The sequence below is a fragment of the Anabrus simplex genome, chromosome 14 (genome assembly GCF_040414725.1).
Source record: "Anabrus simplex isolate iqAnaSimp1 chromosome 14, ASM4041472v1, whole genome shotgun sequence".
Taxonomy (NCBI): domain Eukaryota; kingdom Metazoa; phylum Arthropoda; class Insecta; order Orthoptera; family Tettigoniidae; genus Anabrus; species Anabrus simplex.
In genome coordinates this window covers 24,835,514-24,849,988 of record NC_090278.1, presented here as the reverse complement: position 1 = coordinate 24,849,988, position 14,475 = coordinate 24,835,514, and the positions used below count along the sequence as shown (strand labels likewise).

Sequence of the window (14,475 nt, the reverse complement as noted above, 5' to 3'; positions counted from 1 at the left end):
GAACGGCCATACCGTAGCGCAATAAACTCGTTCGCTGGCCTTCAACGTCCACGATTAGGCCTATACATCGCTAGCCGCTGAAGTTGGCCGAACCCAGCAAGCGAGACGTGAATGTAGTGGTACCCCTAGCCAGTTATATCTGACGCTGAGTAAAAGTACTGTAACAGTTTTATAGACAGCAAGAACATATTCCCGATGGATCGCCGTACTGTAGAGACGCATGGAATAGATATTGCCAGTATATTTTCAACGGGTTCTCTTCGGTATTAAAACGCCAATTTAAAGTTAATGGTCATTAAACCCACGTAAATAAAGAATAATTGTTCAGCCACAAAAAAAATGCGGCATAACGAAAGTCAATGTTCGGCGTCTAAAAATGCGTACTCTACAACAAAGGCATTCATATGATTTTACAAAGCACTTTTTGAGACTGATTTAAATTTTTTGAAGGAAAAAATGGGGTTTGTCTTGGATTCGGAGAAATACGGTACTGTAATTTTTTCAGAATGAAATTAAACATACGCTTTCACGTAGTATCGGATTTCGAAAAATAACAAACAAGTAAGCTGTGCTGTAGATATAATCCACGGAAATGCAAGTTTTGAACAAACTTATTGTCGTTTCATACCGATTTTAATGTGTATGGGGGTTTTCAGACTTTTATGCAAAAAATCTGATGTAAACACAATCCGCTCTAGCGAGTATATTTTCCGCTGTTGTGAATTCTCGCTATAACAGACTTCTGGTGTATTTGGATCAATGTCATTGCTCCTGAAGGTCTTCTTAATCTGATCTTTATAGCACTTCGGAGGGCACCATGGGGTCTCCTGTCTGTAGTGATTTCACTATACAGAATTTTTCAACGATTTCTCATCTTTCATGCGCTGGGCGTGCCCAATCCATCTGAGTCGGTGACCTACGATGGTGCCACTATATTGTTCATCTTTGCCTTTTCAAGAACTGTTGTGTCTGGAATGTAGCCATGCCATTTCAAATTTAATGTTACAAGCAACGAGGTTTAACAGCTCCATTATAACATCCATGACTTGAAATCAGGTTGAAAATATTCAAGAATAGAGCCTACACTCAAATATTCTATTTACGGATCATCCTGTTCAATACACGTTGTACTCAGGAGACAGGTGGCCACTGAATGATCCACAACAGCATGATTGAGGTTCACCCACAGCACAAAGGGAGCTGCTAGGATGCTGTCCCAAGCCAAATTAAGAACACCTTCCTCCTGGCAACATTCGGAAAATATTTTTGCACCACCCTTTTTTCTTTGAATCAGCAAAATCAGTTAAAGCTTGAAGATAAAGAAAAAATTAAATCACCTGAAATCATTTTTAGTTTTCCATGTTGTTGAGTCATCAGACCATAGACTGGTTTGATGCAGCTCTCCATGCCACCCTATCCTGTGCTAACCTTTTCATTTCTAAGTAACTATTGCATCCTACATCTGCTCTAATCTGTTTGTCATATTCATACCTTGGTCTACCCCTACCGTTCTTGCCACCTACACTTCCTTCAAAAACCAACTGAACAAGTCCTGGGTGTCTTAAGATGTGTCCTATCATTCTATCTCTTCTTCTCGTCAAATGTAGCCAAATCGATCTCCTCTCACCAATTCGATTCAGTATCTCATCATTCGTAATTTTGTTTTTGTTAAAACTCTCCTCTATCCTTTGTAAGGTATTATTAGGTTGTTTTGCGTTTGGTTTGTCTGATGATTTTCTTTGTTTTCTTTGTTTTATTAGTTCTAAATTTGATTTGTCTGATGTTTTGGGCTTGACAATTTATCCAAGCTTGGCATTTTCTCTGAATTACCTGGTCACATTCTTCATCCCATTCGACTGGGTCAGGAATGTAATGAATGAAGCCCTCTTCTAGCGGTGAGGATAGGAATTGTGCTGGCTGCCGAAGCCTGTTGCACTCCTCTGGGGCAATGATTAATGGTTGACAGATGAAATATTATATTGGAGTGTCGCTGGCATGAAAGATGACAGGGAAAACAAAGTACCCGGAAAAAAACCTGACCTGCCTCCGCTTTGTCCAGCACAAATCTCACTTGGAGTGACCGGAATTTGAACCATGGAACCAGTGAGAGGCCGGCACGCTGCAGTCTGAGCCACGGAGGCTTTTATGAAATAGATTTACTAAAATGAATACCATGTTATTGTATTGATGGACATCTTGTGGAACTAAATGTTAATGCTGGTTTATCCTGGTAAAGTCATCATCATCATCATCATCATTTCCCGTTTCCAGCTTCCCAGGTCGGGTTGTGAATCAAGGACCTCCATCGGTGCCTGTCTCCACCACTCTTCTCCTTTATTAAGTACATCTTCCGGTTTTCCTCCCCTCTTCTCTATGCACTCCCACACTGATTCTGTCCATCTCTTTCGGGGTCTTCCTCATGGTCTCTTTCCTGCTAACTTCTCTGAAAAAGCTTTTTTTTGGCAATCTCTCTTCTCCCATTCTCATCACATGCCCATACCACTTTAGCTTTGTTGTTTCTATCCTGTCTTGAAGTTTCAAGATTCCTGTCCTTTTCCTTATCCCTTCATTTCTAATTATATCCTTTCTGGTCTTGCCGTTGATATTTCTTAGGAATTTCATCTCTGCTGCCTGTATTCTACTCTCCTCTCGTTTTGTTGTAGTCCACGATCCAGCTGCATAGGTTAATATGGGTTCATATTAGATTGAATATAATACTTTCTTACATTTTGTCGGGACATCTTTTATCCTGCTAAAGTATAAATATTTATTTTTAAAAAAAAATCCTTGCAAAGTGTTACAGTCTGCCCCAATCAGAGGTTCGTTGTCAGAGATGTTCGAATGGCAAGAACAAACAATAAGTTCTTTTTCTATTAACATTTATAAACTGTTTTTAAACACCTAAAATAAAATGTTGAAATCCGTTGTTGATTTTATCCATAATCTTGAATAGGTCTTTTAAGAAATTGGAGACTGCCATATTTGAACGTGCTATCCTCCAGAAATCGCAGGATTTTTGATATTTTAAATGTTCTTTTTCAAGGTTAGGTAAAGCAATGGTTGTAAAAACTGTCGGAATATTTAGAAAGACCTGACTTTCATCTTCACAAAAATAAGTTTTAATTATTATAATAGTACATAAACATAAACAAATCTCTTTCTTCTCGATACACAATGTTAACTCTTTGTGCCAAATTGGAAAATCAAAGATTGTCACTGACATCATGGACAAACATAAAATTCTAATCATGGCCCTTCAAGAAATAAGAAATACCGAGCTCGATAGCTGCAGTCACTTAAGTGCGGCCAGTATCCAGTATTTGGGAGAGAGTAGGTTCGAACCCCACTATTGGCAGCACTGAAGATGGTTTTCTGTGGTTTCCCATTTTCACACCAGGCAAATGCTGGGGCTGTACCTTAATTAAGGCCAGGGCCGCTTCCTTCCCACTCCTAGCCGTTCCCTGTCTCATCATCGCCATAAGACCTATCTGTGTCGGTGCATCGTAAATCAACTAGCAAGAAATAAGGAACAGTGATCAAGACCCAATAGAATCGGAAGGGTATCGATTGTATAAAGGAATCCTTGGAAAATGAGTGATGAAAAACTGTCTGCAGTTTGGTAATGGATTTCTAATAAATCTCAAAATCATAGATTCAGTTGTAGAATTTAAATCTCAATCCCCCCAGACTTGCAACACTAACTCTGAAATATGCAAATAAAATCTACACAATTATCAATGTACATGCTCCCACCAATCAGAAAAATAACACACTAAAGGGTAAAGAAGAAGCACAAAAATTCTGGGATCTCCTGGATCAAACTTTAATCAACATACCTCCATCACACTCTCCTTTGTGATTTCAATGCACAACTGGGACAAGAAAGAAGGTACCGAGATATCATTGGAAAGTGGCCAGCACATAAGAGGACAAATCAAAATTGTCAAAGATTGGTTGAATTATGCAGAAACCACAATCTTATCTCAAAATCAACATACTTTAAAAAGAAACCTCATAAATTAAAAACTTGGAAACATCCTGATCTCCAAAAAGGTGAATGGCAACTGGCACGAGATTGAGCAATAATAGGTCTGTGATGCCCTTAGATGTTCTGGGCCGCACGCGCACTACACTGAAGGAATCAGCGTGTCCTCCTAGTCCGAAAGGACCGGGCAACCCGTTGAACCTCCTTCGTGCTAGGGATTGGGGCTTGCAATTGTTCCCCATGAACGAGGAATTCCCAGTAAGCGCGAGTCATAAGCTTCCTAAATATTCCGACAGTTTTTACAACCATTGCTTTACCTAACCTTGAAAAAGAACATTTAAAATATCAAAAATCCTGCGATTTCTGGAGGATAGCACGTTCAAATATGGCAGTCTCCAATTTCTTAAAAGACCTATTCAAGATTATGGATAAAAATCAACAACGGATTTCAACATTTTATTTTAGGTGTTTAAAAACAGTTTATAAATGTTAATAGAAAAAGAACTTATTGTTTGTTCTTGCCATTCGAACATCTCTGACAACGAACCTCTGATTGGGGCAGACTGTAACACTTTGCAAGGATTTTTTTTTTAAAAATAAATATTTATACTTTAGCAGGATAAAAGATGTCCTGACAAAATGTAAGAAAGTATTATATTCAATCTAATATGAACCCATATTAACCTATGCAGCTGGATCGTGGACTACAACAAAACGAGAGGAGAGTAGAATACAGGCAGCAGAGATGAAATTCCTAAGAAATATCAACGGCAAGACCAGAAAGGATAGAATTAGAAATGAAGAGATAAGGAAAAGGACAGGAATCTTGAAACTTCAAGACAGGATAGAAACAACAAAGCTAAAGTGGTATGGGCATGTGATGAGAATGGGAGAAGAGAGATTGCCAAAAAAAGCTTTTTCAGAGAAGTTAGCAGGAAAGAGACCATGAGGAAGACCCCGAAAGAGATGGACAGAATCAGTGTGGGAGTGCATAGAGAAGAGGGGAGGAAAACCGGAAGATGTACTTAATAAAGGAGAAGAGTGGTGGAGACAGGCACCGATGGAGGTCCTTGATTCACAACCCGACCTGGGAAGCTGGAAACGGGAAATGATGATGATGATGATGATGATGATGACTTTACCAGGATAAACCAGCATTAACATTTAGTTCCACAAGATGTCCATCAATACAATAACATGGTATTCATTTTAGTAAATCTATTTCATAAAAGCCTCTGTGGCTCAGACTGCAGCGTGCCGGCCTCTCACTGGTTCCATGGTTCAAATTCCGGTCACTCCAAGTGAGATTTGTGCTGGACAAAGCGGAGGCAGGTCAGGTTTTTTTCCGGGTACTTTGTTTTCCCTGTCATCTTTCATGCCAGCGACACTCCAATATAATATTTCATCTGTCAACCATTAATCATTGCCCCAGAGGAGTGCGACAGGCTTCGGCAGCCGGCACAATTCCTATCCTCACCGCTAGAGGAGGGCTTCATTCATTACATTCCTGACCCAGTCGAATGACTGAAAACAGGCTGTGGATTTTCATTTTCTATTTCATAAAAATAAGAAATGGAGAAGTGTAAAAACTAGCCTCAGTCTCCTCTATTCTAAAAGGCACAGATTTAAAAACTGGCACTTCACTAATCATATCGACATAGAAAGGAGTATTATACTATGCCGCTTCTTAAAATGTACATTCTGCTTTGTAACAGCCAAATGATGGCAAATGCCTGGTATTTAAAACATGTCTTAGCTAACAAAACACTCACCTGTAGCAAACACTTTGATCCCCACAAGATTAGCTATCACTATAGTTCCAGAAACAGTTGTGCCACCATTAAGACCCTAAAACAAACACATCTATTACTACAATGTCCAAGGATTAGAAAAAATATACAGAATAGAACATAAAGAGCAAAATAGTGGAGATAACAAGAGAAGAAAGAAGGAATCCTTAGTATCAGGGGACAAAACCTTGAGGTTGTTGATTACTTCAAATATTTGGGAAGTGAATTATAATGCAAGATGCAAGGTTGGATAAGGAGATCAGCAGAAGGGGACAAGCGGAAAGTACGTTCTACCACAACGTAAGGAAGCTAGTGTGGAACAGAGAAGTTTGTACGAAATGTAAAGAGATAATGTACAAGATTTACTTTACCCTTATATTAACGTATACATCAGAGACGGACTCTGACAGCAAGAAATGACAGTAAAATTCAGGCCAGTGAGATGAAGTTCCTGACAAGTGTGGTGGGAAAGGCAAGGAGAGACAGTGTAAGAAATGTTGAGGTCAAGAAAGAGATAGGGATAGAAAAACTGAGTGACAGGATGGAGAAGAATAAATTGAGATGGTTTGTACATATTCTCTGGAAACTTGCACACTAACATCAAAGAATTGTAGTAGATACAAGCCTGTGAAATGAAATTTCTTAGAACTGCCCTCCAAGAGATACGACCTGATCACATGAAAAATGATGTGATCTAACCTAGGTCTAAATGAATCGATGGAGGGAAGACTTAGGACATCTAGACTTAAATGGTTTGGGCATGTTAAACGAATTAATAGCACAAGGTTACCAAGTGCTTATTTGGAAAAGAGAATAACAGGTAGAAGACCAGCTGGAGGACCAAGAAAAGGATGGATGGACCAACTGAGAGAAGACGTGGAGAGAAGAGGATGGAATTGGGAATCTGTCATGGACAACAAAATCTTTCTGAATAGGCAACTTTGGAAGAAGCTTGTTTTAAAAGACCCTACCTGGCTAGCTGGAAGGGCAAACTGATGATGATTATGATGATGACATGTTATGAGGATAGAGGAGGGAAGAATACCAAAACAAGTGTTGGAGGCTAAGATAGAAAGGAGGAGGGCAAGAGGGAGGCCCAGCGCAAGAGGGATGGACTCTGTCAAGAACAGTATAAGAGAAAGAAGACTGGACTGGAATACAATTACAGTAGAACCTCGATAATTCAAAATTGGTTAATTCAAAATCTCGCCTAATTTGAAGCAGCTCTCGTTCCCACAAACATGAGGTATGGTTCTGCATGTTATATAAATCGTTTAATTCAAAATATGGATAATTCGTAATTCGAAGAACAATGTCGGTCCCATTAGCGAAATTCAGACTTTTAATTCGGAACTGCCTTTACATTTTGAAAAAAATAGTATTTTACAGAGTAATTTAAATTCAAAATTTCTCTGTGTCATGAAAGAACGCGTCTTCCGGAACGTGAAGGGTTAACTTTGCGGACTTTCACCTACTTCGGCGTGTCTACAGTGTGCTTCATATCAGCTATGTTCGAGCGGAATTGTAATTATTTAGTATTCAGCGTTTTTAGAAACGCCACAATATCCTGTAGCAGGCAGTGTGTGGAGAGGTAGAATTCGCGAACACTGGCGAAGGCAACAGTTGGCGAAAAAGCGTGGCTTAGAGCCTACAATCAATTTGTACTAACCAAACAATATTGTTAATGCCAATGAAACTGCATTGTGTGTTTTTTTTTTTTTTTTTAATGCTGAGTCCAAACAGACTTACAGTTTTAAAGGAGAGAATTGCCAGCCAGGAAATGTACTGTGTTGCTATGCAGTGCACACGGAAGCGAGAGACTTCCTTTCCCTGTTATAGGAAAGTTCGAAAAGCCACGATGTTTTAAGGGCATCGGGCACTTTCCTTGCCAGTACAGGGCATCTAAAAATGCAAACAGTACAGTAATCCAAAAGATAAAGCATTTACACAGGGGTGCCAGCATAATTTTTCCTCGTCTTTGAATCGTGTTTTTCTTCCTTTCGCTGCGCAAGGTTATGTTTGCCATTGATTTATACAAGTGCATTATTTGAATAATGTAAATGCACCTTGTTGGATAAATTTCTGAAATAGTATTTTCATGGCATTTGAAAAGTTTAAACTGAGAATCAAGGTGATTGCAAGCATTAATGAGTCTTGGAAGTGCCATGTTGGTGGGAAATCGTAGAAGTATAGTCACTGTACTGTTGTAATGTGGACGGAAGCAAGAGACTTTCTCCCCTCGTCATAGGAAAGTTCGATAAGCCGCGATTTTTTAAGGGGATTGGGTACTTTCCGTGCAAGCACAAGGCATCTAAAATGCTTACAGTACAGTAATCCAATGAATAAAGCACTTGCACAGGGGAGCCAGTATAGATTTCTCCTCATCTTTGAATCATGTTTTCTCTCTTTTGATTTCGTTACGTGAGGTATGTTTGCCGGTGAGTTATCCAAGTGCATTATTTAAATACTGTAAATGCACCTTGTTGGATACATTTTAGAAATCATTTTTTCCATGGCATTTGAGAGCTTTAAACTGTGAATCAAGATTAATTGCATGCACTAATGGGTCTTGCAATATAATGTGACGCCGCAATGGTTGGCAGTTTCGAAGTACGTGTTGGTGGTTAATTTGAAATCACGTACTTCGAGGTCCAATTTTTGCGTCCCAACGACTTTGAATTAACGAGGTTTTACTGTACTGAAGAGGAGTAGTGGAAGGAGAGGCAATGGTGGAGAAGCTGGCAGGAGCTGGACAAGGGGAAATGAAAATGATGAAAAGACATAATAATCTTTAGGATTTACTCTGTGCAGATACACACAAACTAGGATAGAAATGGTAGGATCATCATTCATTAAAATGAATAGACGTCTTAACAACCATAATCTTGGTCCATAAACCTGAATGGGGGTAATCTGCTGTTTTGTATACTCTCTCAAAAGATGGACAAAAGGGTAGGTGTACTGGAGAAAGCTCAGAATCGGTTGGATGGTGATGATGATGATGATTGTTGTTTAAAGGGGCCTAACATCGAAGATCATCGGCCCATCAGTTGGATGAGTGTGATACAAAACTATGAGGTTCTCAGAAAGGTGCCCTACCCCAAAGGCTCTCCAGCTCCCGCTTTCTTTCTTTAGTTGTCCAATCCTATGTCTCGAATACGGTTATGGGCTATATCCTCCAAGTTGTGACCCTACCATTTTCTAACGTCAACAGAAAAACACTACTAAGAAAGAAATGTATTTTAGAGGAATTCTTAGAGAACAGGACCCCATATAGCTGGAACTGCCAATAACAAGACACAAGGTGCCAACCTGAAAAATTTCCTCGCTATACATTCTTTACAATGATTAGATAAATTATAATCATTATAAAATATCAAAGTAATATTAACAACAGTGCGGATAATAGTATTTATAATTATTAATTACAACAGTTGTACCAACACACTATATTATTACACAACCACTTTTTGGATCCTAAGGTCCATTATCAGTGTACCGGGGGTACACCTTCGTCTGCCAGTTAAAGTGTGCACCTTCTGTAAACAAACTTGAACTGGTGTACTACAAGATACTTTGGTCTTCAACTGTTAATGTCTCCATCATCGGTTTAATTGCTCCCTCTAGCGGGATGAACTCTAATTATTTCATAAAGGAATTTTTATTTTTGCAGTTGGCAAACCTTAGGTTTTGAGGATTGTTTTGTTTACGTATCGGAGTTCTCAACATTTCCGCTGGCTCCTTCTTCAATAGTAATTAACCTCTCAGAAACATGTATTTTCTCTGGCCAATTAAAAGTGGGGGAGTGTACAGGAATCCAGCCTATCAGTAAAGAGTTCTGGAAGCTTCCCCTTAAAAATTCTAAAAAAGCAGGGCACTTTAGGGCTGTATTGTCTGAATTGCTCCAGTTATTGGGGGTGCAGCGGGTCCATAGGGAAGCAGGGGCGTAACCTGCGTGGGGAAGGCCCAGCGGCTCAAGGTAATGGCATAATTTTCATAGATATGCGATAGATCCTGCGGATAGTGTGAGGGGAAAGTTTCAATCTCTTCTATGTAATGTAAATTTCTAAATTTGGTGGTATAAATGTAGAATTTTTGACAAGTCTGAGGACTCTGGGAAATACGTAATGTAAAGGAACAAAGAGTGATTACCCTCTGTTGGTTTCCATTCAACTTGGCATGGGGTAACTTAATTTCTTTTAAACCTCTAAATTTCTTTAAAACTTTTGGCATTAATGTTTCTCATTTAGTCACCCTGGTGAAGAATTGGATTAGCCTCTGTATCGTTGGGCCATAAGCCCACTTAGGGTTTTAACTATTTCTATAAGGAGAGCAAGTGTTTCGCCTCCTAGCCTTTTGTTTAAGGCCGGCCACATTCACCTTAATATGGGCAATTATGCCCTTGTACATTTATTGGTGTGTGTAGAGTTTTTCTGGTGTTAGTTCCCTTTGGGAACAGTGAATCTTGTAACTGTTGAAGAACAGATAAGCCCACATCGGGACAACGGTGTGTAAATACTTTAATTGAGGACAACCAACAGGTTGTCAGGTGGAACGTACGTGCACCATAAGAAAATTGATGCCTCTGCGAGGCTGGACTATGATATAGTTGGAGTGCAGACTCCTTCGAAGTGTATTTTCGTGGAGCATTTCTTGCTCTTACCTGGCAATTCCGCTCTTTTCTGTGTACATTAACATTTGTAATTCTCTCCAGTTTTTGTACCTGATATTCGGACTTCTAAGTCCACTATATTGTTAGAGCTGACAAGATCATTAATAATTTCGTTATTCATTCAGGTTTTCTATTTCTCCCATTTTAAACTCAGAAAGAAAAAAAACTCAGAAAGAAAAAAATTCCTTGTCCAGCCATTCAAACCAGGTGCTTCCTAACCCTCTGTGAGCCATGGAAACCCCAGAACAATCAGTATTAAAACTATTTACAACATTTAAGTCCACATGAGTGAGTCATCAAAGTGAATTTAAAAGTGAGTTAAAATGGAGCCCTGTTGAGATCAATTGTAAGATAAAGAAAAGAAAAAAACAGGTGTTAGAATGTGAATGTAATACATATAAACCTTGCAATGTTGTTATAAAAGGTGCAACATATCATAGGAATACACTGAAAACAATCATAACTTTCTAGAGCCTCCTTGGCTCAGGCGGCAGCACGCCGGCCTCTCACCGCTGCGTTCCGTGGTTCAAATCCCGGTCACTCCATGTGAGATTTGTGCTGGTCAAAGTGGAGGCGGGACAAGCTTTTCTCTGAGTACTCTGGTTTTCACTGTCATATTTCATTCCAGCAACACCCTTCTATATCATTTCATTTCATCTTTCATTCATTAATCATTGCCCCAGAGGAGTGCGACAGGCTTCGGCAGCTGGTACAATTCCCACAATTCCTATCCTCGCTGCTAGATGGGGACTTTATTCATTCCATCCCTGATCCGGTCGAATGACTAGAAGCAAGCTGTGGATTTTTTCAATCATAACTTTCTAGGGATTGAAAAGGACATGAAATTAATTTTCAAAGATATTTACAGATTTGAGTTAAACACCCACAAAAACACAGAGATATTCTTGGCACAGATAAGGGAACCCGATAAAATTCTAAACATTTGGAAGTAATATATTATTCACTACTTTGAGATGATGTACAGTCCTGTGTCTCCAGCGCACTCCGCACTTAAAGATGAACGTCTGTTTCGTACTCGACCAACAGCGCTAGCACTAGAACCAGCCAACCTTTCCTACGGTATGTCTCACCTTATATAACAACATTGTATTATGTTCACACTCTCACTTGTTTTTTCTTTACCTTACAGTTGATCTCAACAGAGCTCCATTTTAAGTCATTTTCTCATTCAATTTTATGACACAGTCATGTGGATTTAAATGTTGTAAATAGTTTTAACACTGATGATAGACCTTTAGAGTCCACAAGCCGTTTATGTAATAATATAGTGCGCTGATACGACTGTTGTGATTATTAATAATAATAAAATGATTAGATAATAAGTCAACAACTCGGAACAAATGCTATCCCCAGACAAGAAGAGTCAATGGTTCACTTCAAGCCATTTCTCATTGATAATTTCAGAGCATGGTCTCCACAGAACAATATGAAGACTTTGTATCACCTCATACATGCAGTGAAACATTAAAATCATTTTCAACAAAACTGTAGTTTTGATGATGATGATGATGATGATGACTGTTGTTTTAAGGGGCCTAACATCTAGGTCATCGGCCCCTGATGGTATGAAATGAAATGACAAATTCAAAGTTTTAAATCATCCACTGACCAAAATAAAAAATGGTTTGAAGAATGAATGGATATGAATTTAAACAATCAGTGGATCCTACCCAAAAACTACCATAAAAAATAGTATTACTGACCAAGAGACCACTTCTAAAGCACAATCCTCAATCGAGGATGCTTGTTGTCTAGAGGGGTCCAAAATACAGGTCAACGGCCCCGCATAATGGTACTTATCGCTAGTAAAGGAGAACCATGGTATTTGTCTTGTTGGGGTACTAATCAAAAGTAGCGTAGACTCACAGTGTTCCACACGTGATGGTACTACTCACAAGTATTGGACGTCGTACAGGTAACGCAGATCTATGGTGTTTCTCACATAATGATGCCACACATAGGCAACGCAAACCGATGGTGTTCCTCACCTAGGTGTACTAATCACAGGCGTCAGTATTCCCATGGTGTTCCTCACATAGTGGGTACTAAGCACAGGCAACGCAGACCCACGGTGCCGCTCATATAGTGGTACTAATGACAGGCAACGCCCAGACCCATGGTGTTGCTCATGAGGGTATGACTCACAGGTACTGGAAACCCACAGTGATCCACTCTCTGCTGCTACTAATCACAAACCTATTTCGTACCTAAAATAGTGGTACTACTCGCAAGTACAGGCAACCCATGGTGTTCAAAAGTAGTTTCATGGTTCTAATACAATCAGCCCTTGGTCACCCCTTTTAGTCACCTCTCACGGCAGGCAGGGGATACCGTAGGTGTATTCTTCGTCTGCATCACCCACCCACAGGAGGTAGACAGAGAAAAAGGAAGAAATAAGAAGAGATCCGTCACTTGAAAAAATGAAGTAACGGACGAAGAAAGGCAAGGGCCACGAAGGGCGTGAAAATGAAAGACTCCGTAGGCCTCGAATGCTCTAATACCGTCAGGGTCAGAAAAGAACAATAGTTGACCAAGGGAGGTCGGACAGGATATATGAAAGTGAGGAGCCTGGCACAAGTAAGTGGAAGCAATGCCAGATCTCAACTAAGGGCCCCGTGGTTGCCATCCCATGCTCCCAAGTTGAGAGCCCCTTGGGCTCCTTTTAGTCGCCTCTTACGACAGGCAGGGGATACCATGGGTGTATTCTTCATCTGCGTCCCCCACCCACAGTGGGTAAAACTGTAGTTTTAAAGTTCTTCTGTGTTATAACAAGTTCTTGAAATAATAAGCAACCTACCTTACTGAGAACATATGGAAAATCTCTTCTTGAAGTCTTCACTGCTGGGGATTTCATCGCAGCTAATTCAGCGAGCATATCTCCATCCACGCCAACTTTCACTCTGCCTCGAATGATAGCAATGGTAGCTGGGACAGCACCCTGACAAAAAGAAAAAGATCAAAATTAAACTCATCTCCTTTTCAGCCATGGACAGTCATTTCATTGAGGGAATGATCTAAGACGCATAAATGATATCATTATTTTATGAACCTTTCCCCATCACCCTCGTCTAGGGAGCTTCTGGATCAAGCTGTCACCTGCCATTTTTACAGACCGCCTGGCTAACATAACGTAAACATATGCTAGTTACATAATATTAATATATCTTGGAGTTATTGGGTGCTCTAAATTAAAACATAAATACTGTCAAAACTGTGCATTTAATAATCTTCATTATTGTCAGCAAAATTGCATCAATTATACAGGAGTTCACATGTTTAGCTTGACTATCACGTACTGTTATACGCGAGCGGAGTATGGATTAGCATGGAATGGCATACAAGCACTTGATTCTGCGTGACGTTACAAACCCGTGTGGCATTCCATAGCAACCGAGTGATAAGCCCCAGAGTTACATGAATATGAATGAGCAGAACACTAGAAGTTCAAAATACTCTTATGTCTTGTTTGTGATAACACTAAAATAGTTCAATTTTGCAGTTAATATTTACCTGTCAGATATTATTGTTAATGCCGTGAGGGGGAAAAATTGAGATTTTTATCATATTAATTTTTTACATAGTACTCCCCGCCCAGCTACTCATTCCTGCCACCCGTCTGATGAAAATTTCTGGGGAAGATCACTGTAGGCTATTATTATGGCGGACTCACCACACCCGAGGCATTTTAGACCCAACTACCAGGTTTCAATTAGGACACCCCTAACCTGATTTTTGCAGCCGGCCCTAGCCGGAGACCTGACTCTGCAGTTTGGATTTCATGGCATTTCCTCCACTGCCGAACCAGCACCCAACAAAAGGTGTTGGCCTCTTGAGGGAGCTGGATTATTTACTGCTGCCCAACACCCGCCTGTATGGTCTATTCTGTCCCTGGGAGGGTTAATATATCAAGGGCAACAGCCCAAGGGAGTATATTAAAGTGCAAAAGATGAGTCAGGAAAACTGCCAATCTCTATCATCATCTTCATTTCCCAGCTCCAGTTTCCCAG

The 14,475-nt window shown here is 39.9% G+C and overlaps 1 protein-coding gene across 1 annotated transcript in view; it reads right to left on the bottom strand.

The window, feature by feature from the left end:
• Window positions 1-14,475, bottom strand: part of LOC136885391 (pseudouridine-5'-phosphate glycosidase) — a 228,461-nt gene that overhangs the window by 189,123 nt on the left and 24,863 nt on the right. The window contains exons 3-4 of the mRNA XM_067157904.2: window positions 13,266-13,406; window positions 5,758-5,833 (exon numbers count right to left, since the gene is read on the bottom strand). Of these exons, the coding sequence (XP_067014005.2) occupies window positions 5,758-5,833; window positions 13,266-13,406 (217 nt within the window). The remainder of the gene's footprint in view (window positions 1-5,757; window positions 5,834-13,265; window positions 13,407-14,475) is intronic.